This window comes from Zootoca vivipara, chromosome 6 (assembly GCF_963506605.1).
Source record: "Zootoca vivipara chromosome 6, rZooViv1.1, whole genome shotgun sequence".
NCBI classification, from domain to species: Eukaryota; Metazoa; Chordata; class Lepidosauria; order Squamata; family Lacertidae; genus Zootoca; species Zootoca vivipara.
In genome coordinates, this window is record NC_083281.1 from 21,992,948 (window position 1) to 22,010,916 (window position 17,969).

The window sequence follows — 17,969 nt, forward strand, 5'->3', positions numbered from 1 at the left end:
CGTAGAGCAGTTTTCACCTTATACCAGATAATTTTTAATTACTTAACATTTCCTCATTCCTTATCACCATTAAATTACATCTATAAACTCAACATTTCCTTAACATTTCCTCATTCCTTATCACCATTAAATTATATCTATAAACTCAATTTTTAAATTGAGTTTATAGTTCATATTCTAATATATCTCCCCAACTTAGAGTTTTTACCAACAATGAAACTGCATTTTAATACTTCATTCTCCCCCCCCCCCTTCCCCTGGACCCAGATTCCCTAGATACCTCAGCAAATTCCATATTTCATACCAGTGTCAGACATTTCCAATCAGACCAGCCTAAATTTACATGATTAAACATTTTATCCCACTCCCACCCTTTCCAAAAACTTCCAGCAATATTTTTTAAAACCACTCTGCTGTCTCCACACTTTCCTTGCTGTTTCCCAACACCCCCCTTCTTCCTTCCCCTCAACCCAGAGCCTTCCCTGCACACCCTCTCTCACTGGGTGTGCAGAGACCCCCCCTGGTTCTCCGTTGGAGAGTTCTTTTTTTAGTCCAAAACTTGTCCCACATCTCCCACTTGTGGGGCTTTTTGACGGTCTTCTTCCCTCTCTTCTTTGCAATTTTGAAGTTCTTCTAAATTATCATTAATGTCTGTCATTTTTATTTCTTCCTCCGTGTTGTCTGCGCAGGTCAGTTCTCTTCCAGAATCCTTGTCCATATCTCCCTTCGTGTCCTCAAGTCTGTTGTTAATTTGTCGCACTTGTTCATTGTTCTTGACCAGCTGTCCCTTGATGTATAAAAGTTCCAAATAGATCTTTTGGTACTGTAAGTCCTGTACTGATGTTGAGACTGCCATCGTCCTTGCTCTCAAATCCCATGGGAAAGCAGCAGATAATAAAACCGGATGTGACAGGTGTCAAATTCCCAGATGGAGTCCATTTTAAGTCCAGTCCTGGCTATTTCGTAAATCCAAATATCAATAACATAGTCTTTTCTTAATAATAGCAAAATATCGATCCATTCACTGCTCTCTCCAGGGACCTAGTTCCAGTCTCCTGGAGGGTTTTAAGAGTCTGATTCTTGGTAAATTAATTACTTCCTCTCTCTTCCCCTGCTGGGGATCAGGTTACTGCTTCACATAACAATCAAAGTGGGAGACCGACTTCCGTTTTTATAGTCACCCACCGTGTCCAAAAATTTTTTTAAAAAATATTGCCAATCAAGCTTTTTTACTCACGCTGAGTTTTGTTTTTTCCTGATCGTTGCTTTTTACGGAAGGAATCCACCGCTCTCTGTGTGAAGACTCGGGACGTCGCTTCTGGAGGTAATGCTGGTGCCCAAAATGGCTCCCGCGACTGCGACTCCGCTGACTCTCGGGGACTCTGCTGAGCTCCCCGGGCAGCGGAGGAGTCGGGTCAGGAGCTCTGCAGGGCAAATTTAGCCCCCGGGAAGCTCAACCCAGGGTTCTATGGGGATCCGCGTGCCCCCGCGGTATTCCCCCCTTCCGCCAATGCCAGAAGCCCCGCAGCTCGGGGCTTCTGCGTCCTCACAACAGCGCGATAGACCGGAAGTCTCGGAAAGAGGGAAGTTTTAAAAGAGGATGTCACCCCATGCTCGGGGTTCTTACTCCTGTGGGGGCCTGTTGCGCAACAATAAAGATCATGGTCTACTGACCGCTGTTTTGCTCCAAATTACTTGGCTGGAACTTCCTTCTTTTACTGACCACATAGACCCGTGGGGGACTTGCACCCTGATTGCCTGGGCTGTTGAGTAGTCTCTCACCCCGGAATTTCCCCCCTTAACACTAGCTAGTTGACTCAACTCAGAAAGAAGGGGTGGGAATGGAAGAGATCAGGAACTCCCTGGTTATTTTAATTTTTTAAAATTGGGCTAGCAGGCCCAGTTTGATGAACTAAAGGTGGAAGGGCTTTAACATCCAGGATGGTTTGCAACCTGGTGCTTTTCAGGTTGGTCTCCTGTTACGCTACATTGAGGGGGGGGGAGAGAGATTCCAGCTTTCTCACTTTCTTCCTGTGATTGAAAATGATAGCCAAACCCTTTCCAGATTGAAGTATGTAACAGTTATTTCCCAAAGCACACCCACTTACTTTATCCGACCTCCCGGCTGTCCCAATTTCCAGGTTCCCTCCTCCACCTTAAATAACTTGCTCCAAGGCAGGCTGCTGTTTTCTCCCTTATCTGCTCCTTCCCCACAGCAAATTGCTACTCCCCCCTCCCCGCCCTTCCAACCTAGTACATAAGGTATATATATAAGAGGCGCCAACAGAACCCCACCCAACTTGTTTCTTTACCCAAAGTCATCTGGTCAGCACAGAACCTGAAGTTCCAGGTGGGGAAAACCAGGTGAGCAAGGAAAGTTTTCACAGAAATATTAGCAAACTTTCCATTCAGTGACAAGCTGGTGTTTGGGGGGGGCAGCGCGGGGGGGGGGGGGAATTGCAACCTAAATGACAAATGCATGGCTTTTTTTGGGGGGGGGGTCCTGCATTAAACTGTTCTGTGCTGCCCTTCAGACTTCTTATATGTGCTTCCAAGCACATGGGAAATGCATACATTCCCTTTCTACTTTAAGAGGAAACTGCTGGGATAGCTCAGTCGGTAGCGCATGGGACTCTTAATCTCAGGGTTGTGGGTTCGAGCCCCAAGTTGGGAAAAAATATTCCTGCATTGCAGGGGGCTGGGCTAGAGGACCCTTGTGGGTACCTTCCAAATGCTACAATTCTGTGATTCCACATTGACATGTCCTGTGTGGCTTGCCAGGTAACCCTTGTATGTTGCAGGGGTGGGTTTAGGGCACATACTTGGTGGATGCAGACTGCTGGCTAAGTGTGATAGTGCGCATCACTGCCACACTGCATGAAGGTCATAGACCCCTGGAACATATTGCAGGAGAAGAGTCCTAGCAGTGAGCAAGCTATCTCCTAAGGAAGCTGAGTTGCCATGGGAAAGTTCAGAAGAAGGCGATTCTGGAGATTGATTCTGGATGCAATTTAGGAACCACAACCCCATTTGCTTGCCTGTTGTCTGCTGTTGCTAGGCGATCACAACCCAACAGGTCTCTCCTGTTGTTTTCTGCAAAATGTCTGAGCCAAGCGAATATTGGGGAGATGTGTGCATTTCTATATGGGTGGAAGGACAATGTTCCTGTTTGGTCGAGCATTGCTCAGTTGTTTGGGGTGCCTGAGGAAGGGAATATAAAGAGACTATTGAGAGGTGCTTGGTGTAGTGTGAACATGTAGATCAGCCTTCAGCTGGGCCGCCTGGGAGTGATGGGAGCTGTAGTTCAAGATACTCGGAAAAACTGGGTGGGAACAGATTCAGGTATCATAAAGTGGATTAATAGTGGTGAGATCAGGACAGCCTGGTAAGAGGGCAGTGGGACTGCATTTAGAATAGCCATGCCTCTTACATGAAGGAGTCCTCTGTTTGAAGAACTGTCCAGCCCAAATCACATCTTAATTTTGTTGCTCATCAACAGCTGACACCCAGGCAAAGAACTGGCTAGTCTTCCCCATTATGGTGAGATCATAGAATTATAGTGTTGGGAGGGATCCTGAGGGTCATTTAGTCCATCTCCCTGCAGTGCAGGAATCTTTGTTCCTGGCTTGCTTGAAGAAACCACAGATATAAGAACAAACTTATTTCCTTGGAGGAAGCTGTTCTTGCAAGCCGCAAAAGATTGCTTGGGAAAGGGTTTAGAGAGAAAAAGAACAGAAACAAATAGCAGGCTGAGAGATAAGCAATAGTAGGAAAAATGCTCCTCTGACAAGGCAAATTCACACCTGCGTTGTTAATCCAAAGAGCAGCTCTAGTAAAGGTGGAAGACCTAGGAATATTTTGTGGGTTTCCTGGAGTCTCATGGCTATCTCAGGCTATTTAGGCAGAGATCAGTCACCTGCAGAAGTGACTTCAGGTTATCTTCTTCGTGGGAACATGTAATGTGGGTTGTCTGGGAAGCACCGTTAGACCTCCCATGATGACACCCTTTTGGGACACTTTGCGCCAGCACACGCTTCTTTTTGCCTAGTGAAGGCCACTTCGCAAATCAGTCTCCTTCCTGGCAGCATTTAGAACCCAGAGCTCTCTTAAAACATCTGTCAGGTACCTTGAATCCACCTCTGTAAAGAAGAAAGATGGCGGGGACGACGACAGAGATGCACTGTATTGCTTAAATTAGAGGAGCCATTTCTACAGCTACATTTATCCATATATATTAGGATGTGCAAAATTTAAGCAAATCTGCGGCCCGCTTTGTCCTTTGTTTAAAGCAGTGTTTCTCAACCATTTTCCGACTGTGGCCCCCTTTCGACCTTGTTTCCCCTCTGTGAACCTCCGTCCTACCAGTAGAAAGGTAGCCAGTTCAATGTTTTGTTCGTAAATAGAACGTGCTTTATTTATAATTTTTTATAATTTACACAAAATACAATTGCATAAAAATTGTGCTTGATGACCAGAAACAAGCTTTTTATATTATATATACTGTGCTTTTCTGTCTATAAGACACCCCCATGTATAAGACGTCCCCTATTTTGGGGGGCTCAAATTTAAGAAAATGGGGGGATATGGCACAAAGTGGTTGAGCTTTTTTGCGGAGGATTACCCAGGGTTATTGAGCTTTTTTTAAAGGGGGGATTGACGAAAATTGCTCAGCCGCACGTGTCGCTAAATCTTGCCTCCATTTGTCCCATCGCCAGCAGAAGCTGCCAATCACCTGCCCAACCGCTGGAGCATCAGCCAATCAACACCCCCCATTGATGCAACAACCAATAACACGCACAATAGCTGCTGACAGCCTCGGCAGCAACCAATGAAACGTCCACCCTATGCACTACCCATGTATAAGATGACCCCCACTGGTGATTTTTAAAGAGAAAAACATAGTCTTATACATGGAAAAGTACGGTATACCCGGTACTATTGCTGCGAGGCATAACTAAAGAGCACCTCTGTCCATGATGTTAAGGTGATCCCGTGTTAGACTGAGCAAATAATTCACACGACTGAAACTTGATTCTACTAAATACGAAGCAGGAAATGCCATGAAAAACAAATTTGCTTTTGCTGTGGAAACTTTTAAGATATTCTGTTTTCTTTTCGATTCTTGGTCACTTCTCTGTTTTCTTCACTTCTCACATCCCTCTGTTGCCCCCTAGTCTTGTGCTGTGGACCCTCCATTTACAAGATTTTCTCCTGTTTTCCCCTTGGAATATCCTGGGCGCCCCTGGGGGGGGCATATGACCCCTGGTTGAGAAACACTGGTTTTAAATGATGGATAAACAGCCACTCAGCTGCATTGGGTGCTGTGAGATAGAAAGGATTCTGGACAACATCCCAAGGTGGGTGCAGCGGCTGAACTCCTTGAAAACTGGGTTTGAATCCCAGCTGAGCCATTGAAAAGGTTTGCCACCTCTTTTTCCGGCCCTGGTTCTAAGCAGTTAATGGCTGCCTGGCACACAAACTAAGGAGGAGAAATATTCCAATGCGTACCAGGAAGGAAAAGGTCACTCATTTAATTTCTTTGTGAAGCTAGTAACCCACCCAATGAATCATTGGGTGTGCCTTGGACAACCCCTCAGTTTTCGGTATCTGCAAACGGGGGCGTGTAGCCTTCTTGACATAGTTGCAAACAGTGCCAGGTTTACGTATAAGCTAAACAAGCCCAATAGCTTAGGGCCCCACTCTCTTGGGGGCCCCCCAAAAAAATTAAAGGAAAAAAACCTGGATGTACATTCCCAAAATATAAGATAAAAACAAAAAACAAAAACCTACATATAGCAACAGTGTTTTGTTTTGTGTTGTGTCAGGCTCCTACTGTATGATGTAAGTCATGGGCCCCGCCTGCTAGCCTGCTCCCTAAAATATCACTGGTTTGCTCATTTCTATATACAGTGGTGCCTCGCTTAACGAATGCCCTGCTTAACGAAATTTCCGCTTAACGAAAGGATTTTTCGAGCGGAGATTACCTCGCTAGACGAATGTGTTTTACGAAAAATTCGTCTAGCAAATCGCGGTTTCCCATAGGAATGCATTGAAATTCAATTAATGCGTTCCTATGGGCAAAAAAAAATAAAAAAAATCAATGCATTCCTATGGGATTCGCTAGATGAATTTTTCGCTATAAGAAAAGACCCGTGGAACGAATTAATTTCGTCTAGCGAGGCACCACTGTATAGGGTGCCTACATTCTGCATAGACTGGTTGCATGGCAACATGTGCAAATGGCTTTAGATACCTATTAGGTCCATAAATTACCATATAGCATATATTCGGCACGAAAAATGGTGACAATTTGTTGTTGGCAAAGGACAGCTGGACATATAAAGGGCCCCATTACCTGATTCAGTAGCTTAAGGCCTCATCAAACCTAAATCCAGTCCTGGTTGCAAAGAATAATGGCGGGGTGTGTGTGTGTAAAGCACTATACATGCTAAAACTGTGCAGTAGAAGCTATTTTTTTAAAAAAAATAAAATTTATGTTGTGTAGACTAGCCCCTGAAAGAGAAATACCAGAAGCACGTACAATTCATGTCTGCCTGTACTATGCAGAAGTCAGGAACTGCACTACAGTCCCAAGAAATCTAAACTGCATTGAGAGCTGAAGCACAGATACTTTGAAGTAAGCTGCATTGAAATCAATGGGATTTACTTTCAAGTAAATGTTTTTAGGATTGGACTTTTAAGCTCATTGATTTCAGAGGCAGTTGAGCACAGTTAAGTGCTTAATTCTCATTGATTTCAACAGGACTTTCTCTCCCATAAAATCCGGTGGCACCTTGGAGGCTAACTAGTTTATTGTGGCCTGAGGTTTTTCCTCCTCTAAGGAGATACATCTTCATGAATCCACATCTCTTAAAACGAGGTTACCAGCAGAGCAATAACAATAATATATATAAAAAAAAGTCCAGCCAGAAACACCACTATCCTTTTAACAGAGGTTTGATATGTAGAGATCAGTAACTGTAGCTTTTAATAGCATGGAGTTAAATGTGATAAAACTTCTCTGTCAAAGCATGGCTGCATCCAGACCTAGCTCAAAATTTGGCAACCATGTTTAAAATACAAAAAACATCTGGCAAATATAAACAGATATGCTTTTTGGCAATTCTCGGAAGGAGTCAGTTGTGGGATGAAACTATTACAGGCTTTGTCCTTAACAGTAGACAAAAAAATGTACTCCAGGCATGAGTATATCATTTGTGTCAGGGCAAACTCTAGTGACAGTAAATAATTTAGAAACATTTCCTTGCTTGGGACACCAGCCAACACATTCTTTTAGAAAGGTAACTTGAAGAGATGCCCTAAGGGTTGCTGTATAAACTGCTGGCTTATGTACAGATTTAAAAATGGTGTTCCATGCCACTCCTGTTGGGTATATTACTATTATATCCACAACTCCCACATAATTTTCTTGTTCTGGGCCCAGTCCCAAATGAAGCCGATCCGGCTTTCATGAAAGGGAAGTTCCGTTCTTTTATCAAAACTGCGTGGACAGAAACTCCTGATAATGGTTGGATTGTACACACTATAGTTCCACCCTTAATTTTCCTCCAGCGCCGTTGGTCCCTTTTAATTTTAGATAACCGCATGTTATCTGACAGCGTAACATGTTCCCCAGGGCTAGAACTACCAAGGATATGCGCCGCCTATAGGCAAGATCATTGGAGACATGGGCCACATTCAAACTCCTGCACTGAAAGCACTATGATGCTTCTTTAAACAAACATGGCTTCCCCCCTCTCAAAGATTTCTGGGAGCTGCAATGCGTTAAAGGTGCTGAGAGTTTTGAGGAGACCCCTATTCCTCTCACAGAGCTGTTAGCATTTCACTCCCCCAACAACATCAAACATACCATCTCAGGACTATTTAATTGCTCATCTTCTAACATTGTGTATGCCATTAAATGCCAACAGTATCCTTCAGCTCTCTCTATTGGACAAACAGGCCAAACCCTACGCCAAAGGATAAATGGACATAAATCTGACATCAGGAATCACAAGACAGAGAAACCAGTAGGAGAACACTTCAATCTCCCAGGACATTCTATACAATATCTCAAAGTAGCTGTCTTATTACAAAAGAATTTCAGAAATAGACTGGAAAGAGAAGTTGCTGAACTGCAATTTATCACCAAACTTAAAACCACGGAGAAACCAGGTCTGAATAAAGACATTGGATTCTTATCTCATTATACATGATAAAGCTATCTTTAGCCATCTCACCCCTCACTTTTCCTGTGGGACAAATTGCAGGCGTAAACAGTCGTAAATTCTTCCTGTAAGACCAAATGCAGTCATAAACAGTCCGGTTTCCCACCACCCTTCTGAGTGGTGCCCCCCCACACCTCTCACTATATGTGGGGATCTGGTGACTTCTGTTTCAGTATATCTGAAGAAGTGTGCATGCACACGAAAGCTCATACCAATGACAAACTTAGTTGGTCTCTAAGGTGCTACTGGAAGGAATTTTTTTATTTTGTTTCAATCATATGTCAGTGTTTACTTTCTAGGCTTGGAAAGTCTGAGAACAGAACTCAGTCTTATCTCTTCCGCTGTACTGTACTTTTGTAGTGTTTCTCTCTCTCTCTCTCTCTCTCTCTCTCTCTCTCTCTCTCTCTCTCTCTCTCTCTCTCTCTCTCTCTCTCTCTGAATAACTGAGAGGTCACCATGATTGCTTTGTCCTGTATATATTGCTTAATAAATATTTAGAATGCACACACCAAAGCTCCACTTCACAACTACCCCACTAACCACTACACCAAAAACAACCCAAATTAAATTACAAAAGTGCATTATACTTCCCCATTTTACTTTAATTTTCCCTTGATTTCTATCAACCTCCACCAGCAATAAAAAAAACCCACCAAACAAAAACAGGGTGGGGGGGGGAAATCACACAGATGATCCACAGCAACGCGTGGCTGGGCCAGCTAGTTGCTTAATAAATATTTAGAATGCACACACCAAAGCTTCACTTCGTTTCTGCTATACTCTGCTGAGTGAGCACGCACATAGTCTTCTGATATGTGTTTCTGGTGTGTGCTGGGATTGACGATTTATGGACGTCCCAGGCAGGAAGACGCCCGGAGAGGTTTGTCTCATTCCAGGGGTTGCATGTGCCCCCCAGGTGTGTTCCGACAAGAGCAACAACTATCAGAGTTCCCTATGAGGAGGGATTAATTGTTAATCCAATCTGAAAATTGTAGCTCTGTGAGGGGAACGGGGCTCGCCCAATGGCACCCTTAGCAAACGACAGCTCCCAGAATCCTTTGGGTGAAGCCATGTCTGTTTAGAGTGGCATCATAGTGCTTTAAATGTATGGTTGAATGTGGCCATAGTCTTTTGGTTTATTTGCAAGCAGCCCATATTTATTATTATTTATTGTATTTGTTAGTCACTTTTCTTACAAAGTAACTCAGAGGGCCTATGCGCACCGTACATTTAAAACACTTTTGTATCCCTTTAATCAATCACGACTCCTGGGAGCTGTAGTTTGCTAAGAGTTGTTAGGAGACACACACACACCTTCCACTCACAGAGCTATAATAATTTTCAGAGTGGTCCAGAAGGATTCTTTGGGGGATTAAAAATGTGTTTAAAATATATGGTGTGTACACAGCAGTTCTATGTGAAAATCTGAAGGCATCCTCTGTTGACCCTGACCAATTTCCTCATCCTCAGCCTCTTCCTTTCACAGATTTCAGCAGACTTTTTATATATACTAGCTATACCCAGCCACGCGTTGCTGTGGCTCATCCCTGTGACTCCCCCCACCCCGTCCCGATCCATGACCCGTCCTGAACCCGTCCTGCCCCCATCCCCAACCCAGGTGAGACCCCACCTCCATTCAGCCCAGTCTGTTGTTTTGTTCTTCCCTGCAAACCCTAGTTGAGCTGTTTTGGAGAGGGAAGCTTTTCTAGCTGCAGTACCAGTGGAGTCAGTGCTAGAGGGCGATGCTTTGCAATCTCTCATGTTCCTGATTTTCCGCTTTTCCCCCAAAACCATGTTTTTACCTGTGATAGGTGTGACATCTGTATAATCTAAGTTTATACAAACACTTGCCTAGTCGCATGTGACATTGTGTCCAAATTTCAATGCAATTGGTCAAGCGGTTTCGGAGAAAAGTGGAATATAACAAACATGGAAGGCATATATATATATGTTCGCAGAGCAGATATATCAGATATATTTGCTATGAGGGTGTGAGCTTCTTGTCCTCTCAAGGCGTTTCCTGTATTGTTTGGAAATAGGAGTTCTTCCACTTTGTATTTGGGGCCTTGCCCAAAATGCTCACTCAGATTGTCTGGGAACAAGCTAGATTTCTGCCTAAAATGTTTCCATGCAACCCTCAAGGAGAGCCGAAAAGCTAAGACCATCGCAACGTGGCTTCAAACAAGAGCAAAAATTGGTATCCGGGGCCTGTTTGAGCAGATGCGGTTGTAGGAACACAGCCTGAGGAGGTCATACAAGGATCTCCGCAAGAGATCGGCTATCTGAGCACGAGTCTACCTTGTTGCCATGCCAACAGGTCTCCATCTTCCTCCACCCTAGCAAGATGCCATGAGGCAAAGGGAGTTGTTTTGAGGGCCATTAAAGATAGCAGCAGGATAGAACCGAGCCGCCACAATCTACAGGGGAAGGGTCCCTTTGACCCAAATCCTGCAAAAATGAGCAGGAGCTGTGCAGCAAGACAGGCTGCGTACACAATACCAGCTTAAAACACAGCTAGGTCGGACTTTTTCTCAATTTGGATAGGAGGTGGTTGGGGGGTGGGAATGCATCAAAAGGTAGCATTTCCTGAGGAACGGCATGATTTTACACCACTTCCCGAGTGGTGGGAGTGGGAGCCAACCGGATGCAGAGTAAACAGGAGTGTGTACGCAGCTGCATTGCCTGGTTTGCATGCCATTTGAAAGCCACGGTTAAGTTGAACTATCATTTAAAGGCTAGGAAAAAGAGCAGACATTGTGGCTGCTTCATTCTTCCCCCTCTGGGTACTAAGCGATGGTTTAGCTTAGTATTACATCAGAACCCCAGGTTTGGGATTTATGTCTCACTTTAAACAAAACACAAGTTGTAACCATGGTTTGTTCTTGGCCTACTGCTCATGGTTTGGGGGAAAACAAACCACGAGCCTGGGTTTGCATGTAATCCATACCAAAGCTTAGCTCCCTGCAGCGCAGTTGGTAGCAGGGAGGGAGTGAAACAGCCATTATCCCCCCCTGCCATGGACCAGCAAACTTTACATTCACACTTCAACCACAATTAAGCTTAACTATGGTTTATAATTAAATGCAGATAAAGGGAGGGGGCTGGCAAAGAGCCTCAAAATACAGGCCAGGATTGGTGAGTGCATACCCTCCAACATTTCTCTGAAGAAAATAGGGACGTCCTGTTCCATAATGATAATTTTATTAGTTATACCCTGTCCATCTGACTGGGTTGCCCCAGCCACTCTGGGCAGCTTCCAACAAACATAAAGGGACCCCTGACCATTAGGTCCAGTCGTGACCTGCTCTGGGGTTGCGGCGCTCATCTTCCAGGTCATGTGGCCAGCATGACAAAGCTACTTCTGGCGAACCAGAGCAGCACACAGAAACACCGTTTACCTTCCCGCTGGAGCGGTACCTATTTATCTACTTGCACTTTGATGTGCTTTTGAACTACTAGGTTGGCAGGAGCGGGGATTCAAACCGCCGACCTTCTGATCGGCAGGCCCTAGGCTCTGTGGTTTAACCCACAGTGCCACCCGCGTCCCTATCCAACAAACATAATAAAGCATTAAACATTTGAAAACTTGCCTATACCTTACAAGGCTGCCTTCACATGTCTTCTAAAGGTTGTATAGTTACTTATCTCCTTGGCTCGGGGTCACATAGCTCCATACCCTCTCTAATGAAAATAGGGATGTCCTAAAGAAAAGCGGGACATTTCAGGATCAAATCATAAACCGGGACTGTCCCTGGAAAATAGGGATACCTGGAGCGTCTGTGGGTGGGTTGGTTCCAAGGGCTCACTGTTACCCAAAGCACATTAAATCTCACAGCCGGGGCATGGGTCTGATGTTGGAGAATAACTGGAGCTCCCCTCTCTCTCCTCTCCACTTTCTAGGAGCTGACATGGCCTATCAGACGGAGTTCATCATTGATGCCCAGCCAAAAGCTGCTGACACCAGCTACACTTTGAGCAACCAGGGGGCCTGGAATACAGAATTGTGTGACTGCTGTTCCGATATGGGCATCTGTGAGTAATTGGGGGGGGGGGGTGTCAGCGGCTAGCAGTTCCTTTCTGCCACTCAAGTGGTAGGCTGTACATGAGAAGAGGGAAGGAAGGCTAATGATCTGTCTGTCAGGCAATCAGAAGAACCAGGAAACTCAAGATTTTGCCACCGACCCTCTTGATTCCTGCAGCATCGATCCACAGGGGTGCCCTTTCCCTGCCTGGTTTGCCTGGAAAGAGCAAGATTCTTGAAATCAAAAGTTAGCCAACCTAGAAGGGGCGAGGGATCGGTTGCTGCTAATACGTGTGGCTATTTTTATTGCCGGTACTTGCAGCAAACCGTTACTGTGTGGAGTTATCTTGTACAGGGTCCCAGCCAGGCATGCCCTTTCCCAAGATACTCCATTACCCATTTCTCCCAAGGTCCGTTCCACACCCACTAGTCAATAAGCATTCTGTTCACACTGAGCATGCTCAGTCAACACTGGGTTGTTGTTGTTGTTGTTGTTGTTTTGGTCCCCTCTCGCCCCCGAGGATTTTTCTATATCCGTGAAACTTGGTGTTCCTTCAAAACAGATGGCACCTCCCTCATGTGCAGTCGGTGCCTTTTTTATATTGTTACTTAAAACTGCTTGGTGCGATGCAGAAATTACGAATAGCACAGGCCCTGCCATCAGATTCAGCATCTAAAATGGAATGGCAAGCAGCATTGGAGAGAAAACGAAAATACAGGGGAAGAAGTAATTAGGAAGAATAAGGTGAAACATTAGGAAGACACAGGCCAATGGAAGGGATCTTCTGCCTTAGGCTTATGCAGGAAGCTTAGGCATTATGAGACAGTGATGTGTAGTGGTCAGAGTGACAGGCTGCAACTAGGGTGTGACAGCACAAGATGCAACTGCGACCTGTGCTGTGCGAAGAAAGGGAGACAAGCAAACCAGCCTAGCTAACCCCTCCTCCTCCTCCTTAACCTCACTGCTGCCACCAAGTGGATGTTTTTTGTTTTTATCTCGCTGCCTCCACTAAACAGGATTCAACTGGCCAAACCTACTCCCAATACTGGTTAGAGCGGTATGGCAATTAGACATGTTTTGAATAACAAGCCCCAAACCATTCCACCCGCCAAAAAAACCCAAAACATGCATTTACTGCATTTTTCCTTCCCCATGTATAAGACTCCCCCTATTTTTGAGCCCATAATTAATTAATAAATAATTGCAACATTCTGTGGATAAGACGACCCCCAATTTTAAACTTAAAAAAATGGGGGGGGGATGTAGTCTTATACACAGAAAAATACAGTACTTAAAGTAATGCATGATTCTATGAAAGCGGAGGTGGTCATGCAAATTGGTGGCCTTCACCAAGGGTGAAGGATGTCATATAGAGGAGGGAGAAAGGTTGTTTTCTGCTGCTCCAGAGAAGCGGACATGGAGCAATGGATTCAAACTACAAGAAAGAAGATTCCACCTAAACATTAGGAAGAACTTCCTGACAGTAAGAGCTGTTCGGCAGTGGAATTTGCTACCAAGGAGTGTGGTGGAGTCTCCTTCTTTGGAGGTCTTTAAGCAGAGGCTTGACAGGCATATGTCAAGAATGCTTTGATGGTGTTTCCTGCTCAGCAGGGGGTTGGACTGGATGGCCCTTGTGGTCTCTTCCAACTCTACGATTCTATGATTCTATGATTCTAACTCCTGCAGTTGCGAGTTCCATAGTTTTAAGTGCTCCACCTTTTGCATGACAGCCTCTTTGGACTATAATATCTCCCCTTAACCTTCCTTTCTCCCAGCTAAACATATCCATATCCCCTATAGGACTTGGTTTCCAGAGCCCTCACTGGAAGTCAGTTGCCTTCCTCTGGATACATGCCAAATGCTTCTGTCTCCCTTCCTCCAGGTCTCTGCGGTACCTTCGTTCCGTGCATCCTTGCCTGCCGTGTGTCAGAGCAGGCAGGTGAGTGCTGCTGCCTCCCATACCTGCCTGGCACTATTGTTGCTCTGCGGACCAGTGTGCGCGAGAGATTCCAAATCGGGGTGAGATGTGGAAAGTTAAATAAAGATGGGTGTGGGGAGAGGGGTTGGGGTGGTAGTTAAACTGATGGGCTGGCCAGGGTTGGGGTTGTGGTGGAATTGCTGTTCTGCTCCAAAAGAAAAGCCCGGTCTGTTTTAATGAATACCTTTCTATAGGTTCGAAATTAGGCAAGGGGGAGGAATCTGATTCAGCTCACATTTAAAAGCAAACCCTCCCAATTTGCATTTTCTGACACAATACACGAACCAAGACGCAGCCGTCCTTTGAAATTTGTACTTCTCTGAATGTTGCAATGCAGTTCAAGCAATGTGTACAAAAATGCAAATACTAGGGTAAGGTGTGCATTGAAATGCATATATTACTGCAAAGGCCATACAAAAATGCATTATGTTTGGGGACATTGCTATGCAAAAAATGTGTAAATTAGGCAAAACTGCATATAAACTATATTAAGAGAAATTTGCATCAAAATGCTAATGAGTTTCATAGCAACTTAAAAAAGCAAAAACACTGCAAACTGATGTGGAAATGTGGAGAACCTAAGACTGGGAAATTAAAAAAAAATAGATACACAAAATTTGACAGATTTGCCCATCCCTACTCAAAGTATGTTGGTAGGTAGCAAGCTAGTTATGCACCTTAAACCTACCAAGGAGGAAGACACAACAGGGGTGGGTGGGCTGGGTATAAGTAGTAAATCATCATCATCTACCCATTGCTGGTTTTCTTACCATGATTAGAGTTCATTAGGGCTGCTCAACTTTTCAGCTGACCATTGGAAGTCTGGCTTTTAGCAGCAGCTTGATGCGCAGGCACGACCAAGGGACAATGTATTTCTTTTTTCGTTAAAAGCTTTATTTGCTGACTTCTGCATATTACACTGCTACTATATGCATGAGGACACCCTGGGCCATTTTATTCTAGTCATTTGGCAGTATTTGATGGCAGGGATTAATAGGAAGCCAAGGCCTCTTCTGTGGTGGCCCCCTGCATTTGGAATACCCTCCCCAGAGAGGCCTGCCTGGCACCTAAGTTGTTTTCTCTTATGCCCCAAGTGAAGTGTCCTTTATCTTCCTGATGGATGGTGCTTTTGAATTTACTTTTATCATTGCTTTGGGACTCATTGGGAAAATGAACCTTGCTCATAAGAACTGGAAACACAATTGCATATTCAAAAGTAAAGTGCTCTTGCAATTTTTTCTAAAGTGCTATAATAATCAATGTGTGGGTGGTGTGCCTTTGCTGAACCAGCTCTAAGGCTGATTTGCCTGAGACTGGCCCAAATGAATCCCTAGATGGTTAGGAATTTCAGCCTCTGTCTCAGTTACAAGCCAGTTTTGTCTCTTGGGAGCTACACAACTTCACTTGCCCCCGACCTTCCATTTTAACACAGCCCCTTTGTTTCTGAAACCCAGGGCTCCATTTGTGAGGACTGGGTGGTCATGGCCTGCTGTCCACTCTGCGGCCTCTGTCAACTCGCCCGAGAGCTGAACAACAAGAACTGAAGCAGAAGGGAAGCTGGCAGACATTCTTCACTCCTGCAGGAAGAATAAAGTAGCTGGATCAATGGCAGTGAGGCACGGAGGCCAGCTTCTGCACCTAGAAGTGTATCAGCTGCAGAGCAAAAGACCGATTGTCCTTGCACAAGGAAAGAATAAAAGATATGGCTCTCCTCTGTTCAGCCCCTGTGGTCATATCACCTTGAAAATTGTGCCAAAATAAAATAATCATTGTCCCAAACTGCATGAGCTGGGCTGTATTTGTTTTTGGGAAGAACGGGTTAAGTGATAATCGGTGTGATCCCCTGGCCCAATAGAAGACTTAGGGGTGCCAAGTGGCCAGGGGGTTAAGAAAATACAACCTGGCCTGCTCCTGTCTGTCTAATAAAGGACTCATATACAGAAATCAGCCCATGAAGCTTTTTTATGACATGGGGGGGGGGACTTCCGGGAGAGGCAGAAGTTCCCAGGTTCAATCCTTGACAGCCTGGGTTGAAAGGGTTAGGGCTAAGGTGATGGGAAAGACTTCTCCAGGAGAGCTGCTGCCAGTCAGAGCAGACCTACTGAGCTAAACCAGAAGAACAGATAGTTTGGTCTGATAGAAAGAAGCATCCTTTGATCAGCTTTGAGGATTGAACTCAACCAAGTGCAAGCACTTGTGAAACACAGACAATTGCACATTTCATGCCTGCTTAGGCATGCAGCCACTTTCTTCCCTATCCTCTGTAGCTTCACCTCTGGTGATTGTACGCTCCTCAGGGCAAAGACTACCAACAAGGATGGAGCTAAATAAATAAATGATTATCTCAATTGAGTACAAAGGAACTTAATGCTATAAATTAACAGGCCCAACTGAACCATCCCATATTACCTTCTCAGACAGCGTAATCCTATGTTCGTATACTTGGAAGTAAGTCCATCAGTGTTCAGCTCGGCCGAGGTAATGTGCATAAGAGCAGAACCTCTTTGTTTATCGCCACTCTATTTTCATGTGTCTTACAGCCGCAATGTGGGGTCAGGGTGCCCTAAAAGGTGTTTAAAATATTCTATTAAAAAAACAGATAAACAGATAAGATTTGCAAAGCTGAGGGAAGATTAACTACCCCTCCAACAATTAATACAAATACATGTGTGTGACTACAGCTGCAAGAATGTTATTTGCCCCAAAGTGGAAGGATGAAAAGGTCATGAAGAAAGAAGATTGGATACAGAAACTAATGGGGTATTCAGAAATGGCGAAAATTACTGGAAGAGTAAGAAATCGAGATTTCTTTTTAGAAAGGAATGGAAGTGGTTTATTGAGTATTTACAAACAAACTGTAAACAGATCAAGACATTGGCAAGATTGTTGTAAAAAACCTGCCATTTAAAATTTTTATTATTATTATTATTATTATTATTATTATTGAATTTGTATACCACCCTTCATCCGAAGATAACAGGGTGGTTCAAAACATAAAAATATATGAGATATATTGATGCTCCGTTAACAATATATGAGAACAGATGATTAATTAAAAGAATAAGTTAAGGCAATCTGGAGTATGCAGGAAAGGACGAAAATAAATGTAAGGAACTGCAGAAAGATGGGGAAGCGAGTTGAAATTGAAAATGTTAAAACTTGGTTAAATAATTATTTATTTAATATATATAAATTTAAGCCCAATACAAATAAGGACAAAATGAAATAATTATGCTGCAGAAAGCATGGACATATCAGATATTACAGTATTCTTACAGTATAGATCTGGCTGATATGTGTGTGTGGCATAGCTGTCAAGTTTTCCCTTTTCTCGCGAGGAAGCCTATTCAGCATAAGGGAATTTCCCTTAAAAAAAGGGAGAACTTGACAGCTATGGTGTGTGGCCATATAGGAATCTATCAGAAGGCCTACAGGTTCCCTAGCAAATGAGAAAAAGGTGAGACGTGCGCCAGCCACAAAACAGGCACTAAGCGCGCACACTTAACAGATGCTCTATTGCCGTCTTTGCCACTCCGGTGTCCCACCTAGAGCTTTTGGACTACAACTCCCATCAGCCTCAGCATGCAGCTATGCTAGCTAGGGCTGATGGGAGTTGCAGTTCAAGAATCGGTGGTGGGCGGCAAAGGCAGCTTTGTTACGCCGATGCGGGGAAGGTGGCGCTTCCGCACTCTCCTTCGCCCTCACTCGCTACGGGAGCTGCAGCACGTGAAGACTACATTT

General features: G+C 44.4%; 1 protein-coding gene across 1 annotated transcript; it reads left to right on the forward strand.

Annotated features, from left to right (window-relative positions):
• Window positions 1–2,236: 2,236 nt before the first annotated feature.
• LOC118086208 (cornifelin homolog) lies at window positions 2,237–16,097 on the forward strand. The gene is made up of 4 exons (XM_035117593.2): window positions 2,237–2,364; window positions 12,129–12,260; window positions 14,133–14,269; window positions 15,683–16,097. The coding sequence occupies exons 2-4, from the start codon at window positions 12,137–12,139 to the stop codon at window positions 15,770–15,772; spliced, it is 351 nt and encodes a 116-aa protein (XP_034973484.1). The 5' UTR covers window positions 2,237–2,364; window positions 12,129–12,136; the 3' UTR covers window positions 15,773–16,097.
• The last annotated feature ends 1,872 nt before the right edge of the window (window positions 16,098–17,969 follow it).

Coding starts and splice junctions, on each gene's coding strand:
- LOC118086208 (XM_035117593.2), top strand. CDS start 12,137: ATGGCCTATCAGACGGAGTTCATCATTGATGCCCAGCCAAAAGCTGCT. Junction 12,261..14,132: donor CTGTTCCGATATGGGCATCT/GTGAGTAATTGG, acceptor CCCTTCCTCCAG/GTCTCTGCGGTACCTTCGTT. Junction 14,270..15,682: donor GCGAGAGATTCCAAATCGGG/GTGAGATGTGGA, acceptor TCTGAAACCCAG/GGCTCCATTTGTGAGGACTG.